Source organism: Moschus berezovskii, chromosome 10 (genome assembly GCF_049115385.1).
Source record: "Moschus berezovskii isolate FMDL1 chromosome 10, NW_MosBer_1.0, whole genome shotgun sequence".
Classification (NCBI taxonomy): domain Eukaryota; kingdom Metazoa; phylum Chordata; class Mammalia; order Artiodactyla; family Moschidae; genus Moschus; species Moschus berezovskii.
In genome coordinates, this window is record NC_142469.1 from 86,955,212 (window position 1) to 86,982,854 (window position 27,643).

A 27,643-nucleotide genomic window follows, 5' to 3' on the forward strand; every position below is an offset into this window, starting at 1 on the left:
TAAAACAATTCCTATAAAAGGGCTGAGTTCTAAAACTTTCTGATGCAAGATTTAAGTATGTTGCATCTTGCAGTCTATATACTTTGAAGAGTGAGTTTCCAATAGTGTTAGCTTGGTTCTCAAAAAGGACCATTGAGTTGGAAGCCAGGTGAGCCAGGAGGTCTTTTTGATTTTGCTATCAATGATTATGTGATCTTGGGCAAGTAGTTTAAACATCATAGTTTTTTCATTTGTGAAATGATGGATTTTGTTCCGTAACTTTTAGATTCTTTTCAGGTTATAGAAGTCTATGACTCTCTTTTACTTAAAAAGTATTCTTGTTCTTTTCAATAGAATGCTGAGGTCACAACTGGATTGACACAAAATTATACTGTGTTTTTTGTAGTTCCCATTTAGAACCTTAGTAACCCTGTTCAGGATTTTCCATTCTTGTGAGAAAGTTGTTTAAATCCCAGGGATGTGTCTTTGCTAAGTGATCCCTTGAGAAGACAGACAGTGCTTTCCTCCCTCTGTTCTATTCTTAATTTATTTGTTTCTGTTCTTCAGTAAACAGTTCAGTGGATGAAAGTTGGCGTGTCATATGGTTTATGTTGGTTACAAGTGCTTGCCCTGACCTGGGTTCCTTTTCTGTATAACGTGATGGAGTCCTGAGAACTGGAATGTGTTAAGCTCTTGGTTGCCATTTGCAGCTCTTGTCTAATAGGATTGTAGGCAGCTTTTGTAAAATAGCTTCAGGAGAGAATATGGAACTCCCAAGTGTCAGCACCTTTTATAGCAAAAGAAAGTTGCGTGAGCATGTGAAATAGACACCATGAAATTGAGTGTCACCAAACTAATGAACGTCATTCCCTGAGTATTGTTTAGAGACATGGGAACATAAGAGAAGGGCACTATTCACTAATAGTGTCCTGATGGTGATAAAGGAAGATTGTCATGTGCCACAAAGATTGAGAAACTTCTGTTCTCCTGGGCTAATATTCCTTCTGTTAATGTCTGTGAGGCTACCATCCAGGCTTCATTGGTTTGCCTGTTTGTTTCTCTCGGCCTCAGTTTCCTCCTCCATAAAATGAGGAGGTTAGACTTTGGCCCTTCCAGCTCCTAATTTCTTTGAATATATGATTGTTCTTTAGTCTCAGAAATACACTTTTCCACGCTCAGCATGAATGGGAACCACCTCATAAATCCAGCATCAATGGGAAATGGGCCCTTCTTCCAAATAATTGAACTTTCCATACGACAAAAGTTTATGGCCACCCTTTTCAAAACCCTCGTTAAGTTCTATGCAACGTTAATCTAGTTCTTTCTGTAATATTCTATTTACAGAAGAGAAAATAGGTTCAGAATTTAAAGTACTTGCCCCCTCAAAACACACAGTAGATAGAGGTGCCAGGATGTAACTCTGTGCTATTCCAGAGTTCACATCCATTATCATTTTGTTATTATTAATGACTCACTGGGATTTCCCAAGTGGCACACTGATAAAGAATCCACCTGCCAGTTCAGGAGATGCAGGAGACATGGGTTTGATCCCTGGGTTGGAAAGATCCCCTGGAAAAGGAATTGGCAGCCCACTCCAGCATTCTTGCCTAGAAATCCCCATGGAGAGAGGAAGCTGACGGACTGTAGTCTAGGGGGTCACAAGGAGTTGGACACAACTGAGCGACTGAGCATGGCGAATGACTCACTAGAACATCTTGCTTCTCATGTAAGCAGTAACACTGCTTTAAATTTCAAATATTTTGGATGGATGTATTTGAAAATATACCTCCCATTCAAAAATACTTTTAAAATTAATATTTAAATTTTTTTATTGGTACAGTTGATTTACAATGTTGTGCAAAAGTACTGTGTAAACTTTTTCTTGTGTAGAGTTGGTTTCTGCTAAGAGCTGTGTGATGTTGGGGCTTCTAGTTTGGTGAATATAAAATAACTTGAAGAGAATCAGATACTATTTTAAATTTCTTCTTTCGTGGCATACTTGAGTAGTCTATTTCATCTCTGTTCCAAGGAGATCCCAGAAATAGCTACAAAGTCAATAGATTGGTGGTGGTTTATCATATTGATCCTATTGTCTGTTTTTGGTAAAGTCCTTTTTTCCCTTACTTCACTGTTGACAGAATAACCACATTTATATTAGAATGTTCAGGATGATAGTAACAATAAAAATAGCTAATATTATTGAACACTTGGGCTTCCCTGGTGGCTCAGCCGTAAAGAATCTCCCTGCCAGTGCAGGAGACACAGGTTTGATCCCTGGGTTGGGAAGATCCCCTGGAGAAGGGAATGGCTAAATCCCATGGACTGAGGATCCTGCTGGGCTACAGTCCAGGGGGTCACAAAAGAGTCAGACACATCTTAGTGACTAAACAACAACACTGAGCACTTGCTGAATGTTAGACGCATTTCTTAAAAGACATGATTTGACTTAATCATCCACCAGCTCCATGGACTAGATTGTATTGATGTTCCTATTTTACAGGTGAAAACTAGGAAGTACAAGTCAAGTCAATTTTCCAAGGATTACCTAGTTCATCAGTAGCAAACTCAGGTCTGTCTGACTTCAGAGCTTATTCTCTTTGCTACTTAAGTAGTCTCTACTTAACAGTCTCTCAGATAAGTTAGAGGGGCTTCCCTGGTGGCTCAGACGGTAAAGCGTCTGCCTGCAATGCGGGAGACCCTGGTTCGATCCCTGGGTTGGGAAGATCCCCTGGAGAAGGAGATGGCAACCCACTCCAGTACTCTTGCCTGGAAAATTAGGGCAGGCTCCCTTGGACTGCAAGGAGATCCAACCAGTCCATCCTAAAGGAGATCAGTCCTGGGTATGCATTGGAAGGACTGATGCTAAAGCTGAAACTCCAATACTTTGGCCACCTCACGCGACGAGTTGACTCACTGGAAAAGAGTCTGATGCTAGGAGGGATTGGGGGTGGGAGGAGACGGGGATGACAGAGAATGAGATGGCTGGATGGCATCACCGACTATGTGGACATGAGTTTGAGTGAACTCCGGGAGTTGGTGATGGATAGGGAGGCGTGCTGTGGTTCATGGGGTTGCAAAGAGTCGGACACGACTGAGCGACTGAACTGAACTGAGGCAAGTACAAGAATCAGTTTAATGTCTAATTTTTATTATTCAATTACTTCTGTTACCACTTTCTGGTTTTCTATTTATTATACATTTTTTCCAGATAAGCAACCTTCAGGTAAAGAAGTATTTTACTGTGACTCCAAAGCATTGTATCAGTTGCTCCTCTTTTAGAAATAAAATGATTCTCAATTATCACTTATAATGAAAGTAACTCTGAGGGTTTTAAGATCTGGAGGTTTCCTTTGACCACTCACCTTTCTTCCTGCCTCATGACTCTTGCTCACCAGTTCATTCATGGTTCCTTTTTGTGACTGCCTCTCACACCCACTGCCCCCGTCAGTGGTCTGCCTCTTTTGATAGGGCTAAGTCAATGAAAGGTAGCATGCCACTGTCTTCAATATGGATGTTCCCATCTAAATCATTAAGCATAATTTTAGAGATAAGACTGTTGTACAGAGAATTGAGAGTCTTCAAAGCACCACCCCTCCATTTAATGTCATTTATTACGGTATTTACTAACCATTTAAAAACATTGATGACTATTAATATATATAATTTTAGAACTAACATTAGTACTAATTAAGCTTTAGTACTTAATTTTAGAGGAAAGAAGAAAGTTTGGATGCTTTGATTTTAGTATTTCCACTTGTAAAGCAGCAGATATTATAAAATGAAAACATTTCCTTAGAGTTTAAATTTCTGGGAGATTATGGAAGAGGTTGATAAAAGCATCCTCTTGGTACTCAGATGGGCATGTGACTGAAGATGCTGATGATTGATGCTAGAATTGTTTTTTTTTTAAATAAGTGATTTTTTTTTCCCTTGAATTATCAGAATACTTACCCATCTTTTTGCAGGAATCATCTATTATATACCTCTGATAAGGAAGTTGTCACCAAGTAGCAAATAAAATGCATGGGTTTTTTTCTTTTACCTAATTAGCTTAAAGGGGGATCCTTAGTTTATCATCTTCAAGGTTTCTTTTCTTATTTGGAAGCAAGGCCGGAAAAGGTTCTTTTTCAGTCCCTGCTAGAAACGTACAGCATTTTTTGACTGAATGCTTTACTAAGTCTAAGTGTCCTGATTGTTGCTTTCTTTCATGGCAGGATGTTTCACTCAGACCGAATGTGGAGCTGTCATTGGAAATGGAAGCCAAGTTCTCTTTTGTTCTTATTTGCTTTGTGTCTTGTGAATGCTCCTCTCTCAGGTAAGTAAGACTTTTTCTTTCAAACTCTATTTAATAATGATGACAGTGCCTTCAGTATAAGTGTGCCTTTTATTTGTTGACTTTTTCTGTCCTTAGAGGCTTTAGGGGCCTCTCATTCCTCTTGAATTATGTGTGAATTCTATTACTTTGATTATTGTTGTATTTTCTTTGATCTTCGCTACATTTCTTTTAGTTTTATTTATTTATCTAGCCCATATTGAATGATAAGATAGCTACATGCCTGACATTAAAAGTGTGCTAGCTGTTTCCTATGACTAAATAGATATACAACACTTAACTCTCTATTTTCAAGTTTTCATTCAGTTCTTTACCAAAAGTAGAGACTTTGCTATTATTCTGATTTTATTGTCATGTATGAGATAGGAATTTGGAATTAAGTTTTTAGACCATGAAGTAGTTGCCTTAAAATGATGTGACAAAGTTTATTTTAATTACAGTACTTTTGGAATGAAGATATTTAATTTTTAAAATGAGTGCAATTTTTTTCTCAACTTTAAAACAAGGCCTTTTTAACTGTTACTAAAAGCCAAATATTCTATAAACAGCTAATTATGTGAATGAGCCAATAGGAACCTGAGGAATGTTAATGATCTTTAAAAGTTACCTGATTTTGTTGCCTGAGCAAGCTGAATTTCTCTTGTGCCCATTTTGTTTTACGTGTTTTTTTTTACAGCTATATTTATTCAGTTTATTATATTTTCCTTTAGAATGAAATCGTTACTCATGAAGTCTTATAAACTGATTACTTGGAATTTACTCAAGATTTTATACGTTCCATATTTATAATATGGCTGTATGTTATTATAACTAATACATATAACAAATCATGGAAATAGATTGCTAAAATTGCTTATTCATAGATGAAGGTATTTATAACTAATACATATAACAAATCATGGAAATAGAGTGCTAAAATTGCTTATTCATAGATTAAGGTATTTAATATATAAATACTTTTTTCCCAAGCCATCAAGTATTTTAAGAGTTTCAGCTACTTAGATGGAAAATCCCTGGTACTTAATGTTTAATGGCTTCAAAACAGAACTGAACTTTGAGTGGTTTTTTTTGGTATATTTGTTTCAGTTTCACTAGAAGGTCTATTTTCCTGTTACTTTCATTGTCAGAAAGAGGGAGCATATTTGTAAAGAGATCTGAAAATTGTATATATGTTGGGTTTTATCATGTACGGTTGAACTATTTCTTGACTTTCTAAAGTGCTTCTCCAAGAGTCAATTACATGATGTAAGATGAATTATGAGATTAAAATTAGTTGAGGTCTATTTACTTTCATTTTGTTAGGTCATGGCATTTGTAAATTTTCAAGGTTTCTTCAAAAATGAAATTGGGACTTTTTATTTTAGATGTCTGTATGTTAATTGATATGTGCACATTCATTATTTTTATCATGTGAATAAATTGCATGAAACCCATGTTTTTAGACTAAACAAATAATGTCAACTGAGCTGAGACCAGGGTGGGGCAGGGGAAGCACCTGGGATGTAAAATTTCAGGAGGCTGTCATTCTCAAGGGCATGAGAATCAGAGTACTTAAATGTGTTTTTAAGTTACTGTCTGAAACAAGAAATCTTTTGAAGAAATTTCTCTTATTACTCCACATGGTGTGTGTATCACCTAAGGCTCTGTGACAGATAGTTACCTGTGTTTACTCATGAAGCCAGAATATTTTGTATCTATATTTCTTACACGTGACCCATTTAAAATGCCCCTGCCTTCCACATGAATAGCTGAACTCACAGAAGTACTTTAGGGGCTATTACTAACATTTTTATATAAAATTTTTGCCTTATAAGTAACTCAGTAGAGGGTTCATGAAAATAATGCATATTAAAACTTTACCATCAATATATCTAATTTTCAGAGTCCTATCTTTAAATCATGGTGTAAGATCACTATATTTTTAAAGACCATCTGGTGCTTAACTGTGATTTTTGTCTCTGTGTAGGAACTCTGACTTTTTTCACTTCTGTGGATGATCCCTGGATGATCTCATTGAATCCAGTGGTTTTAAGTGGCATCTTGATGCCAGTGTCTCCTCAGTACTTATCTTTGGCCAGAGCCCCTTTCTGGACCCTGGAGTTACCTCTTGGGTTGCCTGTCCTCAGACACTTGGATGTATAATAGGCCTCAAACTTCACATGTGTGAACAAGATTCTTGATTCCTACCCCAAATCTGCTTCACTCTCATGCATTCCAGTACATCCTCAATTCAGTTCAGTTGCTCAGTCGTGTCCAACTCTTTGCGACCCCATGGACTGCAGCACACCATGCCTCCCTGTCCATCACCAACTCCCGGAGCTTGCTCAAACTCATGTCCATCGAGTTGGTGATGCCATCCAACCATCTCATCCTCTGTCATCCCTTTCTCCTCCTGCCTTCAGTCTTTCCCAGTGCCTCCTACTTCCTGCTATTCTCTCCTAAAGTCACTGTCTTTTAGACACATGTTCTTTTTATTCCTTGACTATGCTTTCTCAGTTCCCGTTTCTCCCTAATCTTGTTTCTTTCTTGACACTCAGGTCTTAATTATTACCATCTCAGATAAGCCTGCTTATCCCCCAGTTCAAAGGAGCCTTGTGGTCACTCTCATTTTACCTTTAGTGATAATCTGTTGATTTTGGTTAATCTTCTTCTTGTTAATGTTTTGTTAATTTGACTGCTATAACTGGATTGGAGGGTTGGCAAAACCTCTTGATTATTAAGATTGACACTTAGTTCAGATGATTAAAAATTAGGATCCTATAGCTTGATTCTGATAATATCCACACTTTACCTCATAACAGAACTACAACGTTGAGTCTTCTAGGCAAGTTAACATTTGTAGTTTCATGGAAATTTACAAAGCAAATAATATACAAGGTTTATACCCTTCAGGATTTTGAAAAGTAATAAAGAAAAAGAATGCCTTGCCTTTTGACAGCTGATGAATATAATTTTTAAGAAAAACTACAGCAGTATGACCTTTTAATATTTAAACTGGCCCCACAGAAGTACAAATTACAAAATGTGATTGTTTTTTACCCACTAGCTTGACAATATTTAGAAGGGCTGATAACATCCAGTATTATCAAAGTCTGGGTAAAAGGCATGCACTAACATGGTGGCTCTGTCTTTTGGGATAAAACATAGAATGATACACATTCCATGTTTTAAAATGGATTATTACAGGGGCATAAAATGGATTATTTTAGGGTGGGAGTGAGAAGAAGGAAAGTGATGGAACTTCATACAACTACAAATTGTTTGCCTTGTTACAGTGAGCATGTATTATTTTAGTAATTTGGGGAAACAAAAAATCTTGATTAAATTCTTTGGTGTTAAAAAACCGCATTAAAATATTGGCCAGAGAGACTGTTGACATGTATGAATGTTACACTTTTCTGTTAATCACGACCGTTACTCTAGCTGTTTCTTCACTTGATAAGAATCTCCAAATGGTGTTTCAAATAAGAACCTCTTTCTATGTAGCTTGACACGCTACAACTCTGAAGATGAATGATGAGATCTCAAGCAGACAGAAGGTTGTGGCTTCAAACAGAGTGGGAAACAAACAGCCAAGAGCCAATGAATTCCTTAGCAACCAGGAGGCTGTTTCCACACAGATAGCCTTAGTCACGAGCGCTGAGGGAGGAGCCTCCCTTCACTCCTGAAAATTGATGACATCAGCAGATTATTTCAAAACTCAGTGTTATGCTGATATCTACGATAGGGCAATAGCTAAAAGGGGAAATGTTTCTGAAAGTACAATCTGACCTGAATTTGTACTTTCTAGTCCAGAGCACTGCACAGTTCTGGAAGGCAGATGATTGAGCTAAAGAAATCTTGTGCTTTTTTTGGATTTGTTTGTATGTTCATTTTTCTCATGATCATAGAATGGGCCATTATTCTATCAGTTTACATTGCAATCTGTGATGGAGTGTTAGACATCTTTTATACCTGTTTTGTATTTGTTCAGCAGGCTTTCTGATGCATAGAAAAATAATCTTTTTATAAATCTCCTAGTCTTTTTTCTTTTTCTGGCCATTTTAGTATGAATATGTCATTAATTCACTGAAGAAGGAAATGGCAACTCACTCTAATTACTCAATAAGTATATCTGGAAGGTCAGAAATAAGGATCTACTTGTGTAAACTATTCTTATCAAGTGAAGAAAGAGCCAGAGTAATGCTTAAGTGACTAACAGAAAAGTATATGATGATAAATGTTTGTGGGTTTTTTCCTTCAGTCAGGGTCAAAATGCTCCAAATTACCGTCTGAGGCTTTCAGCTAAAAGGCTGTGTTCCCATTCTACACTTCGGTTTAGAAGAGCCAGTGTGACTGAATAAGCAAACCTCAGAAAGTTATATACGGAAGTCTCTTTGATGGATCTTCCCTGTAGATAATTTCCCTCATATTCCTGTGAACTGGTCTGAATCTGATGTAGGTCAATATGAAATCTTACATTGGGGTCATAAAGTCAGTTACATAAATGTGGAATGGGGTGACGCATCTTGTCACCACGGTGACAATATCAAGTGACTAAGCGGTGTGACGGGCCTTCAGTAGCACTGACACCACTTAGGAATTAAGCATTAGGAAGGGGAGGGTATTGTACAGAGTCCTTCCCTTCACCGGTCAGATCACGTTTGCCTCCAGGCTTGGCTGTCATCCTTTAGAGAGTTGGTAAACAGTTTGTAGACCAGACAGATCAGGCTGGTGATGAGTCTCTAGCAATCTGAGGAATGTTTTAGAGCATCTCTGTCTCCACTGTGTTATGTGAGGCTTCTGTGGGGCTGGGCTGCAGCTGTGGACTCATCATGTCCTTCAAGTCAGCCACACAGTGTTGCTTTGGTGTAACAACTTCGTCTTTTTGAAAGAGAAAAAGTCTTACTAAGTTTAAAAAAATGACTTAAATGGTACACTTACTTTGGAATATGAAGTCAGTAGGAATGAAATGGTGGTCTTTGGATAGAGTGGTCATTTGGAAGTGATAACAGACTTAGTCTAAATATTTTTGGGTTGATGTTTCAAGTACCAAATGGCTTTTAGTAATCGGTTGCCAAAAGATAAAACCAGCTGTCCTTTGAAATTGCCATCACTGGCGATGAAGAAGGAATCTTAATATTGAAGAGGATTTTGTACTAAAAACCATGAAGTCCTCCTCAGTCTCCAGTTTAATCATAGAGTGAGTGTGTGTGTGTAGTCTTTTTTTTTTTAATCTTTCACACCCCACTTTGGTAATCATAAATTTGTTTTCCATGTTTGTGAATCTGTTTCTGTTTTGTAAGTAAGATCATCAGAACTGCTTTTTGTTGTTATTGTTGTTCAGTTGCTAAATCATACCTGACTCTTTTGCCATCCCATGCATTGCAGCGTGCCAGGCTTCCCTGTCCATCATCTCCCAGAATTTGTTTAAACTCATGTCCATTGAGTTGGTGATGCCATCCAACCAGCTCATCCTCTTAGGTCCCGTGTATAAGTAATATCATATGGTATTTGTCTTTCTCTATCTGATTTACTTCACTTAGTAAGATAATCTCTAGATCGATCCATTTTGCTACAGAGAGGGTTTTTTTTTTCTTTATATATACACATCGTTTTAATAGTTACCTCAAAAGGTTTGTCTGTGTGTATTTTCTTTCCATTTTAGTAGGGAAGTTTTATACACAGTGAGAGATTAGGAAGGTAACTTTCTTAGATAAGATAAATTTTGGAACTGTAGGCTTTGGCAGGTACAAAATTTTCTGCTACTTTCAAATGAATAATTTTTTATGGAGTTTTCCTTTTATTTTCAACAAGTAGCATATGTGCTTTTTGGTACTCTTCTTTCTAAGATTGCAATATAATAGTATTTAGTAAGTAAAGAATGTGGAAAAGAACAAAATGGAAAATAACCAAAAAGAGAGGGGAAAAAGAAAAAAAAACTTATTCTAGACTTAATGAGTAAGTATGTTTTACAGGGTGGAGTAGCAGGGGAGGAAAGAGTGAGTCTAGCAAATCTAAAAGTTTGGTATGCTTAATCAGAACTTTTCCCTCCCCCAATATTATTAAAGTACATTAGACATTTGTGAGAGCATTATAGTACTTAAAGGAGTCACAGAGAACATATAATTGTATTGCTCCTTTTAAATGCATTTAAACTCTAAGAGCTATGTTATCGTAATTCCATAATTTTTGAGTACTGTGTGTGTATCAGATATGTATCAGACTCTTATCAAAGTCCTGGCTATGCAGAACTAAATCATGGAGTTTTAGTGTTGTTGGGTAGACTGACATGAGACAAACAGGAAGCACTATGATATGTGGTCTAATAAAATTGTGACTCTGATATCAAGGGATAACAGAAGAGATCTCAGAAACGTTTGCACAAGGGAGGTAGTGTTAAAACTGCATCTTGTATCAAGGGTGATGAAAAAATATTTACAAAATGGTATGGCTTTGTCATTCACCATTTGAAGAACTTGCCCTGTGATCAGGTTGGTGGGCTGGCTGTAAAATCTGATGCAGTTGTGGGAGTGGTTCATCCCTATTGAGTATCATCTCTGACCTTAACTGAAAGCAAGAAGATAGAAAGTGAATATGGAAATGGAGAAGGGTGGTGTAGGCAGAGAAAAGGTCAAGGACAAACCCACGAGTACACTGAAAGTGATTTTATGAAAGGATCAGTAGTTCCTGTTTCTAGGATAAGGATCTCTGCAGAAGAGAATAAAGACTGAACCTAGACATGTAATAGGGATACCAGATGGTGGAGGATGTAGCTGGAGGAAAAGTGCAATCAGAGCTGAATGAGGGGTTCTGACTCAGTCAGGGGATAGCCAGGTCGCTGTTCAGTTGTAGTTCAGTAAGATACGTGCAATCAGAAAGGTATGCTTGAGGAGCGGAGGGTAAAAACTTCCATAGCTGACAGTTAGGTAACTCAGTAGTAGAATTGTCTTTGGTTTATTGAATCTGTAGTTTATGCTTTTTTTCTATCATGCCATTGTGCTTCAGAAATGGCAGCCTTCCTTTCCTGCTTAGTGAATTGCATTCATAGATATGTCACAAAGCTGGAGATATTAATAAAATTTTAGACACACTTGATGCCTTCTCTTTCTTGCTCAAACTATATTTTGTTGTAATCAACAGTTGCTGAATCTAGGTTGGAAATGCCTTCGTTAACTTTATAACGACTCAATCTGGGGTTTTTCATCTCCACCAGGAGTACTGTGTGAGCTCCTGATCATCCCCTTGCAGCCAGGGTTTCTGTTAAACCACAGTTGGAATCATGCCACCGCCCTGATGAAGTTCCCCTAAAATTCTCGTCGCCCACAGGATAGAGTCCACAGTCCTTACTTTTTGTAATTTCACAGCTTCCTAGCTTTATAATGCCATCAAGTGATCAAGTGTTTGCCCTACTGTGTGTGTGTGTGTGTGTGAGTGCATGCTCAGTTGCGTCTGACTCTTTGCGACCCCATGGACCGCAGGACACCAGGCTTCCCTGTCCTTCACTGTCTCCCAGTGTTTGCTTAAACTCATGTCCATTGAGTCAGTGATGCCATCCAACCATCTCATCCCTGTCACCCACTTCTTCTCCTGCCCTCAATCTCTCCCAGCATCAGAGGCTTTTCCAGTGAGTTGGCTCTTCACATCAGGTGGCCAAAGTGTTGGAGTTTCAGCTTCAGCATCAGTCCTTCTAAAGAGTATTTAGTGTTTATTTCCTCTAGGATTGACTTTTTTGGTCTCCTTGCAGTCAAAGGGACTCTAAAGAATCCTTTGAAACGTTCAGGGGTTCAACCCTTCTACCTTTATGGAAGACCAGCTATTTAAGGGGGGATATTTCATAAAATTGTATAATAATTACTTGAGCCTCCAAACGAGTAAAAATAACCAGAGAATTTATTTTCACTTGTGCCAAGGGCTAGACTTCTTATGGAAATTTCTTTAGTGGCAAACTCATCGCTATTAAAATGTACACTCTAAAAATATCTATTTTTGTGAAAATAGTAAAAGTTATTATTTGCTTAAAATTTTTTCAGCTGTTCCTTCCTTGTCCTGTATCAGTTCTAGTCTTTTCTTTACAAAGCAAACAAAAATTTCCCACACGCCCCCTCAACATTTTTGTTCTTTTCAGTTTTCATTCTCATTCATCATTCCTTTTATTTCTGAAAATCTGAAAAGACTACATTTGGATTTATTACTTCCTCACACTTAAAAACAGATCATTCTGCTTGAGAGACACATGGACAGGTATCTAGCTGTATATGTATGTAAACAATTATGTTATCTTCTCCGAAGATTTCCTGAGTTAGTCTGAACTTCCCCAGAGGGTTTTTTATTAAAAATTTTTATTTTCAAGGAGGTGGACCATAGTCACTGCAATAATGTTTGTTATTAAATGGACAAAAAACCACTTTCTTCAAAGAAAGTCTCTTTTAGGTTGAAATTATGTCACAAAGTGAAATGGCTTATGTTCAGCTTTTAGAATTTACTGTTTTGCATGTTTCTCATATTCTTTAAATTGTTCCTTTAGGTGCCTCTGACTTCCTAGAAGCTTATGTTACTGGTTTTTCTTGTTTATTTGTTTGTTATTGTTGTTCATTTAAATCAGATTTACATCCTGATTTACCTAGTTAGTTGTTTTCCATTCCTATTTCTTTCATATTGAGTACTTTTCAATATACCCATCATGTCAAAGTTTTCTTTGAGACAGTTATGTGGATAATTATTTCAAAATGGTTGGGTCAAGTGAAGCTGAAAGACTTATCTTTTTTCTCTGTTTGCTATGCATGCCTGGCTTTACAATAACATTTATTTTTGTTGTAGTTACATTTAAAAACACATTGAGCTGGGAGTTTTTTGCTAATTTACATTTAAACCTCCCTTATGTGTGAAGCAGAAATATCAAGCTTCCCTGATGGCTCAGATGATAAAGCGTATGCCTGCAATGCGGGAGACCCGGGTTCGATCCCTGGGTTGGGAAGATCTCCTGGAGAAGGAAATGGCAACCTACTCCAGTATTCTTGCATGGAGAATCCCATGGACAGAAGAGCATGGTAGGCTACAGTCTATGGGGTCACAAAGAGTTGGACACGACTGAGCGACTTCACTTCACTTCACTATGTGTGAAGCAGAAATATGTAGATATATCATTTGTTTGGTTAGAAAAACAGTTCTTTGAAAGTGAAAGTCACTCAGTCATTTCCAACTCTTTGCAAGCCCATGGACTATACATGTATAGTCCGTGAAATTCTCCAGGCCAGAATACTGGAGTGGGTAGCCGTTCCCTTCTCCAGGGGATCTTCCCAACCCAGGGATCAAACCCAGGTCCGCATTGCAGGTGGATTCTTTACCAGCTGAGCTACAGGGAAGCCAAGAATACTGGAGTGGGTAGCCTATCCCTTCTTCAGGGGATCTTCCCAACCCAGGAATCGAACTGACCCAGAAACTGAACCAGGATCTCCTGTATTGCAGGTGGATTCTTTACCAGCTAAACTACCAAGGAGTCTTTTAGCTCTTAGGGCAGAATATAGAAATTAAACCAGTTCTGTTGTTCATCTGGAAACTAAAATCACATTTGAAGTCTAATCATCAAATTGAACTTTTTTCCCCTGTAATTAAAGGGTAACTTTTAATTTTTTCCAAAGCAAGACCATAGTACCATTTGCATATTTTATATCTTAATAATCCTAGTCATCAATACAATCTATCGGGCTATTTCAGGTTATAAACACAAGTGAATCCTGTGTTGCTGAAGGGAAAACTGCCTTTGAAAAGTACATTTAAAAAAATTTAAACCTACTTTGGATTTTATTAAAACTTGAGCTGCACATACCGTGGTATGACTGATTTTTTTGATGTATCTAAGCGAATGATGAGAATGAAAAGTTTGCTTCGATATCACTGACACTGCTAAGTTGACTTTGAGTACTTTGATTCATCAGTAACACGAGTTAAATGCTCACCCTGAACTAAAATTTTGCAAAGACGTTCTTTTATACTCAGAAATACCTTCTCAGTGTGTGTACTGGAGCTTTATTCCTGTGGACTCTAGGTAGGAGGAGACAGTTATTACATGTAGTGAAACATGTGTGCCTGATTTTTTAGATTCTGTTTCTGGTAAAATCAGGCAGAAGGTAGTTGAAACTGGTTACACTGGATGATTGAGTTCCAGGGAGCAACCAACTGGAAGGAGACACTTCAAGATACATTGGGTTGATGGAAATGTTCCAAATTTTGGTTGGAACATAGTTACATAGGGGTATACATCCTCAAACCTTATTGAACGGCATACTTAAAATCTATGCATTTTAGCGTGTGTCAGTTATACCTCAAAAAGAAGTCTCAGCTAATTGAAAAAAAATGTTAGTAATAGTTCTGCTGCCGCTGTTTAGTCGCTAAGTCGTGTCCTACCCTTTGTGACCATATGGACTGTAACCTGCCAAGCTCCTCTGTCCATTGGATTTCCCAGGCAAGCATCCTGGAGTGGGTTGCCGTTTCCTTTTCCAGGGGATCTAGCCAACACAGGGATCAAACTCGAGTCTCCTGCATTGGCAGGCAATTCTTCACCACTGAGTTACCTGGAAAGCCAGGATAGTTCTAGGACACAATAAGTAGACCTCTGATAGCTCCAAAACTGTCAGGATTTTATTAGCTATATAAAGAATTAAATATTAGCTTTCTAAAATACAACCTCTTTGTTGATTTGCTGGCTTTTGTTCTGTTTTGTTTGGCTAGTAGGAAAGGATTATTTAGTTTTATTATTTATGAATTAGATATGTTTATTCAGATATTTTCAGTACTTACAAATACTCTTTTATCTCTGTAGACATTTCTGCAAAGGATGAAACGTTACCTAGTTCCAGTGGAAGCTTTCATTTCACCCTCCTTTAGCCTCTGTATTCAAAAGTTTAACTTACTATATCTTTACCTGGCAGATCTTTTCTATGAGTCTTTCCTTCATTTAATAAAAATATATACAATGATCAGTATATAATTATATATAAGATTTTTCTTCTTAACCAATCCCTTAATGGAGATTTATTGATATTATTGGCTTGTTACCCTTAATAAAAATGAAAGAAAAAAGAATGCCTCAAGAACATTCACTCCATTAGTTGTAGTGTTATTTTTCTTTTTTCATATTTTTCTTTCTGTTCATTTTGTTTTATCTTAACAGAACTATTTATCATTTACTATAAAGGGATTTGTACTAGTTTCACAAAGACATAGTATTTGTGAAAAACTCCACAAATCTTTTTGTAAAATTGATTGCTCAGCAAATATAAAGCATGAACTAGAAAGTAAATTACAAACACTTAAGAATTCCAGCCTGGAGTAGACTGAGCACCTGGTGAGTGCTTTCTGAGGGGTTATTTGTTCTGCTCTGGTTCCTGACTTGAGAGGTTTTCATGGGTAAATAGTGGGTTGAAAGCATCAGTCAAGGCAGTCTCATTTCAGAAGATGCACCTGCTATGACTGTGTCCCTGGATGAAGGTCACTGTTTGCCTAGAAAGGGTGTAATGAGAATGTAGCCATTGATGGAAGCAAAATAATGGAACGAATAATCATCAGCTGTTAATATTAAGATCCCAGATGATGCACAGATTATACAAAGACATCTTACTGGGTGGATAATTTGAGGAAATCCAAAGGGGGAAAATGGCATCATTTTAAACCTCAGTAAGTGTTAAAAAAAAGATGAAGATCAACTTTTACATCTTAAAGTCTGATCTCATTTCTGAGTTTCAGAGAAGTTTATAATTAAGCTGATTTAGTTGATGTTTTAGTAAGTGATACCTGTGCTAGAATTGTAATTCAATTGTGCCCATCGGATAGGGTAGCGTTTTATTTTTCTTAAAAAAAAAAACACACTTCATATATTGTTAAGACACTGGTGGTACTTTGAAATCAAGCCTACATGATGATAGAGTAGGGGAAATTTTATGGCTCTTGTATCTTGTGAAGCCACCTCTCTCTAATTAGTTACCTGTGCAATTGCTCGGAAAGTGCTGTCAGACAGAAATATGGGGCTTATCCTTCCTGTGTTTCTTTCTGTTAAGCATCAGAGGTTAGTTCTGTCAGTTGTACAATGTCTGGAAACATTTTTTTCATGTATTTTGTCCACTTACATGTTTGTATGCTGGGAGGGGAAGTCCAATACTTGTTACTTCGTTATGGCTGAAGCAGGAGTTCCTACCACTTTATCTGAACTTAATGTAAGCTTGTGTTTATTTGCCAGTCATTTGATACACAGCAAAGTTCTTTTCTTTGAGGACTGATTCTTGCCTGGAGAATCCCATAGACGGAGGAGCCTGGTGGGCTATAGTCCACGGGGTCGCAAAGAGTAGGACACGACTGAGCGAGCGACTTAACTTTGTTAATTGGAGAGTACTGTCTCTCTTGAGTAAATCATGCCCATGAAGTGTCATCATTGTTTTTTTTTTCTTCCAGTTTTATTGAGATATAGTTTACATACAACACAGTGATTTTTAATTTTGACTCCTTTAGAGTGAAGAGAGATTGCTTATGAAGTGATCTGAGCACAGAATCCTTATTTTTGAGTTTTATCATTTAGTCATTATTAAATAGCTATTTTTATTTACCTTTATTCAAAATCTTTCTAATGATTCGACCACGTTTTCATAGGCTTATATATCCTTTTACGTTTGTATATTTATTGAGTCATGTAAAATATAGTAAATTTCCTAACTAGAATATGAAGTATAACTGGCAAAAACTAGTAACAGATATCATCTAATAAGCACAACTCAACTAATGGGAAGAGCTCTTCAGAGGGTCGTTAGCTTGGAATATTCAACTTGCTGTATCATTCAGTGTTTTACAGAGAGAGTCATCGAAGTAGGTTCACCTGAGGCGTGGGTTAAGTGCAGGTTGGCTGGGAGAGCCTCTTGCGGATCTCTGTGCTGCAGCCGAAGTTATTCTTCATGCTGAGCTGCTTTTTCCTTGTTTCCGTGTCACTACTGTAACGTTTCTTCCCTCCAGAGTCAAAATGTCAGTGTTATCTTGACTCTTCCTTAGAAACACTTCTGTAAACCTAAGTGAAGTGAAGTGAAAGTCGCTCAGTTGTGTCCAACTTTTTGTGACCCCCACAGACTATAGAGTCCATGGAATTCTCCAGGCCAGAATACTGGAGTGGGTAGCTTTTCCCTTCTCCAGAGGATCTTCCCAACCCAGGGATTGAACCCAGGTCTCTCACATTGCAGGTGGATTCTATACCAGCTGAGCCACAAGAAAAGCCCAAGAATCCTGGAGTGGATAGCCTATCCCTTTTCCAGGGGATCTTCCTGACTCAGGAATTTAAGCGGGGCCTCCTGCATTGCAGGCGGATTCTTTACCAACTGAGCTATCAGGGAACCCCCCTGTAAAGCCTAATCTGTTGCTAAATCTGGGAGCATCTCTGGTATCTCTTTGGTTTTTAGAATGCTCTTCATTATTTTTCCTCCTAAGGTTTTTTTTTAATTAATTAATTACTGACTGTGTTGGTCTTAGTTGCGGCATGCAGGATCTCTCACTGTGGCTGGTAGGCTGCTCTCTAGTTGTGGCACATGGGCTCAGTAGCCCCATGCCATGTGGGATCTTAGTTCCCCAATCAGGGATCGAACCTGCAACCCCTGCATTGCCAGGCAGATTCTTAACCTCTGGACCACCAGGGAAGTCCATGCTCTTTCTTCTTATGTAGAGCCTGATGGTTTCTTACCTCAACTTTTGTAATAATAGAAAGACTGGTGCTGTTGATGCCTGTTTTCATCTGTAAACTAGTAATAAACCACTTTCGTGTAAACATTTCATGTTAACTAAGAACATGGAGTTCTTAGTTACGACACACAGGATCTTTTATTGTGGCTGGCAGGAACCAGCAGGAAGGAAGGTTATTTGCTCAGGAACCTTGAAGAGCTTTTGGTTGCTGAGTTAATTACTGCCTTTATCGATTAACATTTGAGATCCTTCACCATGTATTCTTAACTAGTGTTTTTTTAAGCTATTTCCAAGGTTCCTTATTCATAATCTAAGAAACAGATAAATTGGAGAATATATTTTTCTCTGATATTTCATGTATCCCCCTGCCTCTAAGTATTTCCTCATTCTAAAACTCCTTTCTCCTTTTTTGCTACATGTAAGGTGCTTCCCGATCTTAAGACCAGTGTTAAATGCCTCCTCATGTGGGGAACATTTAAAATGAGGCTGGTAAGATGAGTAGGTTTTTTCCCCTTAATTTTCATGTATATATATACACCCAGGTAACCACCTGTTAGATCAAATTTTAAAGGTAGAAATGAAGCAGGAAACATTTTCTTCCAGTTCTTTTCCCATTGCTCCTTTGGAATTCTATAATAGTTTGTACTTATTCTATGTTTTATTGCTGGATTGTGTTTTATTTTTATTCATGTTTATATTTGCTTTTTTATTGCTAATGAGTGCCTAGAATGTAGGGGCTATGTCTTCTTCTTCTTTTTTTTTCTTCTTCACAAAACCAAGAGAGTATGGGTACTGCAATGTGAATGAATTAAAGTACATTATTTAAAGGGAGACATTTAAGATTAAGGTAACCCATCCACTCTATGGGTTTGATGTGAAAAGCACGAAAGCTGTGTCATGAAAAAGTAGACCAAGACACAGCCATCCTTTTTAGTTACTGTACTGGAGTAGACTTATTGAATTGTTCAGAGTGCTGCAGACCCTGGTGACTTAGCCTGCATTTCATTCATTTTGGCTCCATTGGTGTACCCCAATTTATATAGTACTCAAGACGAACTTCCTATGACGTTAAGAACATGAGAACCCTGGCCTTAATGAAACAACATGCCTAAGAGTCCAGTATGGTGAAGTTTTCCTCTTCCTGTCTTTTCTTGACTGAGCTGTCCCTGCGGTAGGTTTCAGCTTCCAGCACAGCCCCTAAAGTAACCCGCCTTCCTCCCCTTTCCATAGCCCTGTGGGAGTGGGGGTGTGGGAGAAGCACTGGACCTTCCATGATCTTTATATCCTGTACATTTTCCAGAAGGCTCCTGCCTTAGCAGAATCTTGGGCAGAGGCTCCAGGGTGTTAAGTAGATTTGGGATTCTGGGCTGCTGTTAATTTTGCCTTAGCTATGTTATGAGTTGTCCTGGGATTTTAACTGAATTTTATAATGTTATTTCCATGGGAAAAAAACGTTCTAAAATCCAAACAACCATCTTGGAGCTTATTTTTTTCGTAATATAGGAATTAGTACATTCTGGACTTGGTACTGTTGACATTTTTATGACCAAATATTTCAAAATTCATTGTGCCTGTGCCTTATTCTTTTAAATCAAGTTAAAATAGTCTCAGTATGCATTATTTAGAAACATGATGTAGCCAGTGCTTTAAACATTCATCAGTTTATATGATATGCTTCTCATTCAATTGAGTACTTATAGATTTTACTAAAATTATAAATAGATGTTTGATTTTTAAAACTAGTCTGTGCTGATTCATCCAGGGTGATGATGCTGTATCTCTGATTAATTTCTGGGAAATTTACCAAAGAGAATAATTAAATAGAAGTAAAGGCTTCATACATGAAGATGGGGCTTCCAGGAACCCTCCTGCCAATGCAGGAGACATGAGATACAGGTTCAATCCTGGATTGGGAAGATACCCTGGAGAAGGGCATGGCAACCTACTCCAGTACTCTTGCCTGGAGAATCCCCATGGACAGAGGAGACTAGTGACCTATATTCATAGGGTCTCAAGGAGTCAGAGACAACTGAAGTGACTTAGCACACAGAGTAGAGAAAAACAAAGAACCACCTAATATTAACGCTAAATAACTTTATGAATTTTGGGAAAATGACTATAATTAAATGTAGAAATGCACACTGTATTTAGAATAATAAACAATATCAATACTAAATGTTAGATATGTCATGTTTGCAAAGTACGTGAGTATAAATGACTGGAGAGCTGGCATGCAAGTGCCAAAGTATGTGAGTAAGAAAGTTCAGACTAATGGCTTCAGGTTTTCAAAGTGAGTCTTCAAAATAATTTTATTTGATTTTAAGCATGTTGCTTCTGGAATAATAGGCAGGCTGATTAAAGCAGTGTGCATTAAGACAAATTCAGAACTATCATTTTTGTTCCTCTATATTCCCTCCTAACAAGTTATTCTTAATAAGCACTTCCCAGTTGTGGTGGTTCTTTTCCCTGTATTGCTGTAAGATTTCTGAATTTTCAAAGCTCCTATACAAAAAGAAACAGGAGTTAAAAATTAACAAGACTCTTAGAGGAGCCTAACTAGCTATAGTCCAAAGGGTCACAAAGAGTCGGACGTGACTGATCATGTGGTTATTGTACATACCACTGCAAAAATAATTGTCATATCTCATTGAGCCTGATTATTTATAATATGCAATATTATCACCATTTTCAGGCCCTTAGCATCGTCTTTGTCTTTTTTTTTTTTTAATCTTGAATGTGTTTCAAGATGAGTGTCACACTGAATGCTGACTCCTTGTCCAGAACAGAGTTGTTTTGTTCTTATGTACCCCTTGACTGTTCCCTGTTCTTTCAAATTAATGGGGCAGAGACAGACTCATCCTGTGAGACTGAGATCATCTGTTATCAAAACTCATTTATTAGGTGGAAACAGAGGCTTCATGACTGAAGTGATCACAGAAACATCTGTAGAAAAAGCCATCAGTCAGTTTGTGTGAAGGTTAAGGAGGGTATGTGTGTGTGTGTATTGGGGGGCTGGTGAACCCTTTTTGTCTACTTGTGGGGTTTATATTTGCATACATTTGTTTTTAATTTAGAAATCTTCTCACTTTAAGAATCCTTTTCAGATTAATTGACATAGATCATTCTGTCAGAAACTGATGGCATGCAGAAAAGTCTTTGTATATTATTTAATGATTCAGTAACAAATCACAAATATTGTAAAAGTTATAATTTCTCATCTCAGTCTGGTTATGAAAGACTAGTATTCCATCTTGCTCTAATACTTTGTTTGGGTATTCACACTTAATAAGTTCTTTTCAGTTGTAGTGTAATTGCCAGTGGAGATTATTTTTTTTTAATTGTTTTAATTTTCAAAACCTTGTAAAATAAAGGATGAAACAAATGAGCCACAACTTCAACTGAAATAACGACAGGACAAGAAAAAGAGGAATTTAGTTTTCTGTTTTTAATAAGTCTTTGAGGACTAGGAGGAACTGGGAATATTGTAACAACAACTTTCTGTTTAAACTGTAAAAATCCCCTAATTCAAATTTAGCAAGTGAGGTCCACGTTTTATATTAGGAAATGTTGTTTCTGAACACAATATGGGAAATCAGTGCTAGTAAGAAACAGATTTTATTAGTGCAGACATAGAATAAAGTTCTGAAGCTGTTAAGATATGTCTAGGAAATATGTATTATTTTTTTAAAAAATTAATTTATTTATTTTAATTGGAGGCTAATTACCTTACACTATTTTAGTGGTTTTTGCCATAAATTGACATGAATCAGTCAGGTATACATGTGTTCCCCATCCTGAGCCCCCTTCCCACCTCCCTCTCCATCCCATCCCTCAGGGTCATCCCAGTGCATCAGCCCTGAGCGCCCTGTCTCATGCATCGGACCTGGACTGGTGATCTAGTTCACATATGGTAATATACATGTTTCAATGTTATTCCATCAAATCATCCCATCCTCACCTTCTCCCACAGAGTCCAAAAATCTGTTCTTTACATCCGTGTCTCTTTTGCTGTCTCGTGTATAGGGTCATCATTACCATCTTTCTAAATTCCATATATATGCGTTAATATACTGTATTGGTGTTTTTCTTTCTGACTTACTTCACTCTGTATAATAGACTCCAGTTTTACCACCAACTGATTCAAATGTGTTCTTTTTAAAAGCTGAGTAATATTCCATTGTGTATATGTACCACAGCTTTCTTATCCATTCGCTTCCATGTCTTTAGCTATTGTAAACAGTGCTGTGATGAACATTGGGGTACCCGGGTCTCTTTCAATTCTGGTTTCCTCGGTGTGTATGCCCAGAAGTGGGATTGCTGGGTCATATGGCAGTTCTATTTCCAGTTTTTTAAGGAATCTCCACACTGTTCTCCATCGTGGCTGTACTAGTTTGCATTCCCACCAACAGTGTAAGAGGGTTCCCTTTGCTCCACACCCTCTCCAGAATTTATTGAATGTAGACTTTTTGATAACAGCCATTCTGACCGGCATGAGATGGTACCTCACTGTGATTTTGATTTGCATTTCTCTGATAATGAGTGATGTTGAGCATCTTTTCATGTGTTTGTTAACCATCTGTATGTCTTCTTTGGAGAAATGTCTGCTTAGTTCTTTGGCCCATTTTTTGATTGGGTCATTTATTTTTCTGGAATTGAGCTGCATGAACTGCTTGTATATTTTTGAGATTAATTCTTTGTCAGTTGCTTCATTTGCTATTATTTTCTCCCATTCTGAAGGCTGTCTTTTCACCTTGCTTATAGTTTCCTTCATTGTGCAAAAGCTTTTAAGTTTAATTAGGTCCCATTTGTTTATTTTTGCTTTTATTTCCATTTTCTTGATAACTGTGTAATAAGAAAACTCTTGTATCTGTGCTTAAATTGTTATCCCACCTTTTCTCCTGTTCCTATTCATTCTCCTCAAGAGGATTGTGTAACCAGTCTCTCTTCATTTTATTGTTTAAAAGTCAGTTATTTTTATAGAGGGTAAACTCCTTTTCAATTTTTCCACTTTCATTGTCTCTCTTTAGGAAATTTTTGAATTAAAATATGTTCTAATCCTGACTCATCATTAGGATCAATAATCATAAACTGGTATAAAAAGTAATCTTCTCTAAAGAAACAGAAGTCCTACATTTTGAGATTAAATCAAATTAAATCAGTGTCTCAGTATTGCTGCTTTATTTTGTATATTGCTCTTTGGTGCATTTAAGGAAAAAAAAGAAGGAAGGGAATTATTGTTCCTGTGTTCCAGAGGAGACTGAATTGAATATTTAATCATAGTTGTGTAGTATAAGAACAAGAACATAGTTCTTCTGGCTCCTAGTGCAGGTTCTTTAATTAATGTGAGAAGTAGATCCCCAACGGAGAAGGCAATGGCAAGCCACTCCAGTACTCTTGCCTGGAAAATCCCATGGACGGAGGAGCCTGGTAGGCTGCAGTCCATGGGGTCGCTATGAGTCAGACATGACTGAGCGACTTCACTTTCCCTTTTCACTTTCACACATTGGAGAAGGAAATGGCAACCCACTCCAGTGTTCTTGCCTGGAGAATCCCAGGGACCGGGGAGCCTGATGGGCTTCCGTCTATGGGGTCACACAGAGTCGGACACGACTGAGGTGACTTGGCAGCAGATCCCCAAGGGCTTCCCTGGTGGCTCAGTTGATAAAGAATCTGCCTGCAATACAGGAGAGCCTGGTTTGATCCCTGGGTCAGGAAGATCCCCTGGAGAAGGAAATGGCAATCACTTCCAGTATGTTTGCTTATGGACGGAGGAGCCTAGCAGGCTACAGTCCATGGGATCGCAAGAGTCGGACACGACTTAGCGACTAACCCACCACCACCACAGATCCCTAAACGGCCCACAGATACCAAACAGGCAGAGCCTATGAAGAGTCACACACCCTCACATGCCCATCCTTTTCTGATTAAATTTACCTCATCTCCTTAAGCAGGAGTCAGGGTATGTATTATATGCCTGATTTTCTTTCAGTAATAGTCCTCAAAAAATTCTCCCCTTAGGTTTCAATCAAAGTATCACCAGGGTGATGTTTTATACCAGTGGTAATTAAGGTGTGATCTGGTCCTGGGCCAAACACTATCAGTATCATCTGGGAATTTGGGAGAAATGTACATTCTCGGGCCCCATCCTTGCCTACTGACTCAGAAACTCTGGGTTTGGGGTCCAGCAGTTTGCCTGTAAACAAGCCCTCAAAAGCTATTCCCACTCAGGCTAAAGTTTGAGGTCCACTGTTTTAACTCATTCATTGCAGTTGAAATTCTGGTTAAGTTTTATTTTTTTCTTGATGTTTCCAAGGAGTCTATCTAGCATTTATAATACTGTTCTTGTTGATGTCCGCGTCCCTCATGTTGACTGCCTGAGATGGGAGAGTGCAGCGGTTCAGTACATGGGCTCTGAAGACAAACTGTGAGTTGGAAACACTGGTACTCTTGCTTGTGTGCCAGGGATAAGGCCTTGGGAAAAGTTACTTCTCTGTGGAATGAAGTCACCATAGTTCCTACTTCCTAGGGTCATTGTGGCAATTCAGTGAAAATCCATGTAATATATTTAGCAGACCCGGATGTGAGAGTTGGACTGTGAAGAAAGCTGATCGCCAAAGAATTGATGCTTTTGAACTGTGGTGCTGGAGAAGACTCTTGAGAGTCCCTTGTACCGCTAGGAGATCCAACCAGTCCATTCTAAAGGAGATCAATCCTGGGTGTTCATTGGAAGGACTGAGGCTAAAGCTGAAACTCCAATACTTTGGCCACCTCATGCGACGAGTTGACTCACTGGAAAAGACTCTGATGCTGGGAAAGGTTGGGGGCGGGAGGAGAAGGGGACGACGGAGAATGAGATGGCTGGATGGCATCACCGACTCTGTGGAGATGAGTTTGAGTGAACTCCGGGAGTTGGTGATGGACAGGGAGGCCTGGCGTGCTGTGATTCATGGGGTCGCGGAGAGTCGGACATGACTGAGCGACTGAACTGAACTGAACTGAACTGATCTCTTGGACAGTACCAATGAAGGGTTTGCTATAATTGTTAGCAGGGTGAATAGTTATTCACCAAGTAAATATTATTTTGAGAAATAATATTTTATTTCAACCAAGGATCTTAAAAATGAACTTTAGGGAAAACCACCCATTTGAGAAGACTTTTCCAGGGATAGTGCAGTCATGTGCATGTCTCATTAGCAGTTGTTTTTCCTTTCTAAATGTTGTTTGCTTGTTTATCTTAATAACCTATTAATAGCTTAAAGTGGCATAAAGAGAATGTTTGTGCTAAAAATTCATTTCAATGTAATATTCCTTTCTCTTCTCTAATGTTTTCACTTTTGAAAGGGAAGTAAGTGATGACATAAGGATCCAACTTTTGGGCATCAGCCGTCTGCTGCAACGTTTAACATCTATTTTTATAAATCCATGATACTTCTCATGATAGTTAATAAAAGAAAAATTCTAACAGTGACCTTAATCTACAATTTCGGGTGTTTCCTCTTTATTTCAGTGAATAACTATTATTTGTAGAAAGCTGCCATCCCCTAGTCATTGCTGTTGTGATCCACACAAAGGGTAAATAATAGGACCCTGGAAGTGGTGGAAAGGTGTTCTTATGCTGAAAGTTTCTTTTTCATTTAAACATGGGTTTTTTTTACTGCTTAGGTAGTTGAGGCATTTCCAGTTTACTCTTTAAGCTTTCTTATTCCTCCTGTAAGTTTGCGATAGTCATACATCTGCCACCAATCTGCCACCTATAACGGGAAGAGGGTAGGAAAAGAGATGGTAGGGGAAGGGCAGCCGTGCAAAGGCTAGGTATGCGAGTGTTTCTGTTGAGCTTCACTCTTCACTGCAGACCATTGCCAGCAGTTGTTGGTTCCTTTATTTTAGTCTTTAACAGGTCCTGGCAAGGAAAAGAAAATGTTCTCCTGAAAAAAAATTTTTTTTTAATTTGCCAATGCAATTTTTTTATAAGCAGAAAAACAGGGTAAGAGGAAGTTAGAAATTAGGTGGTGAAAACATTTTTTTCTTGATGGTATTCTCAAGACAGCGGGGCCTCTGCAAGCCGGAAAGATGTGGGAGTAAATATGGTAATATTATTCATTAATCATGAAAACCATATTAAGAAAAGGTCTTCCCCTAACCCTTAGTGTCATATAACCAGGTCACCAGATCCATTTTTGGAGTCAGGGTTTTCTATATTCTGTTCAGCATCAAGAAACAGATGATATTTGATACTTGGCCTTTTCCCCTCAGGAAAAGAAACAAAATATGCTTGAGAAGACAGATTTGATCTCTTACAACCATGTAGTATTGAATGCATTCAGTGGGCTGAAAGTTGAAAACAGTTTATATGCCTTTTTCCCTAATGGTCTTTCATTTGGGGTTTTGAGGAGGAGGAATTTACAACTTACTCTTTCCATTTTTATTTCTGGAGTATAAAAACATGTTCTTCGTATGTTGAAAAGTCAATTTTCAATTTATTATATGTCAGAGGAATTGTAGCACAATATTTTTTAAAGCATGGAGTTCTTGCCCGTGTAAAGACATTTGAGAATTGTTTTCAAAAAGAGTGTTTTGAGCTTCATTTATGTAACAGGGGTTGATCAACAGTTTTTCCCATGGCAGGACAGAAGCAAAACTTGCCTTTGCCTGAAAGTCACTGATGAAGCCCAGTCTCCTTTGGAGTTGAGGTCAGAAATTCTGTGAGTGATGTGGATATAAAAGGAAAGGAAAATAATTTTTTTTTTACTAAAGGCTAATGTTTTTCAATTCTCCTGGATTTTTTAGTGTTTCCCCGTTCACTTGTAACGTTTGCCATCCAGATGCCTCTAGTTCTGAGAAGATACACTGCCTCTTCTTCTTGCCTCTGTCCCTGCCTCCCTGCACCCCCACCCACCTCAACTCTTACGGCTCCTTTAAAGCCTGAAGTTCAAAGAAAGCCACAGTGAAGAGGGCTGTGTCTTTTTAGGGCCAGTGAAACATGTCCTGCAGCCCATGAGCTTTGTGAGAGGCTTTCTGTGATCTCATCTTGCAGGGTCAGAAATGAAAAAAGATTCTTCTGTGTTTGCTGGTATAATCATCACTCTCAATGACGAAAATGCAGCGGGAATCCAACAATGACATGACCCTCTGAAAAGGATGCTAAAAGAAAACTTTTTAGAAATGTCTTTAGCTTAACCTCGGTTTATTTTCATAGATGAAAATTGTTCTGAAATGCACTGTGTTCACAGACTATAGATCTAGATTGGTATATATTTAAGACAGTTTTAAAGCAACAGTATTGATCACTCTTAGCAGGGTTAATGGAACAGAAGAGTTCATGAAAACTATTGCCCTCTGCTCTGTTTTTTAAAAAATTGCTCTCCCTCTCTCTCTTTTTTTTTAGTGTACTTATGACTAAGTAGGAAAATATGTGTCACTAGTTTTCCCACCCCCTCTCCATTAACTAATCAACTTAATTCACAGCTTGTGGAATTTGGCATGTTTTCATGTTAATTTTTTTTGTCGTGTGTTAGGCCATCTTTTAATGAGATGCAAAGAAATATTGTTGTTTCAAAAAAGTTAGCTGCATTTTTACAATTCAGGTGTGCATTGATACTTTGTGTCAATGAGAGCTTTACAAAGGGGAAATTAAATACA

General features: G+C 38.0%; 1 protein-coding gene across 7 annotated transcripts in view; it reads left to right on the plus strand.

Moving 5' to 3' along the window:
* Positions 1–27,643, plus strand: part of ADGRG6 (adhesion G protein-coupled receptor G6) — a 152,206-nt gene that overhangs the window by 5,473 nt on the left and 119,090 nt on the right. For 6 of the 7 annotated variants that reach the window (XM_055433561.2, XM_055433567.2, XM_055433562.2 and 3 more), the window contains exon 2: positions 4,194–4,294. In XM_055433561.2, the coding sequence (XP_055289536.2) occupies positions 4,194–4,294 (101 nt within the window). Of the gene's footprint in view, positions 1–2,613; positions 2,618–4,193; positions 4,295–27,643 lie in introns of all 7 variants that reach the window. The other variant, XM_088840791.1, reaches the window with a different exon arrangement.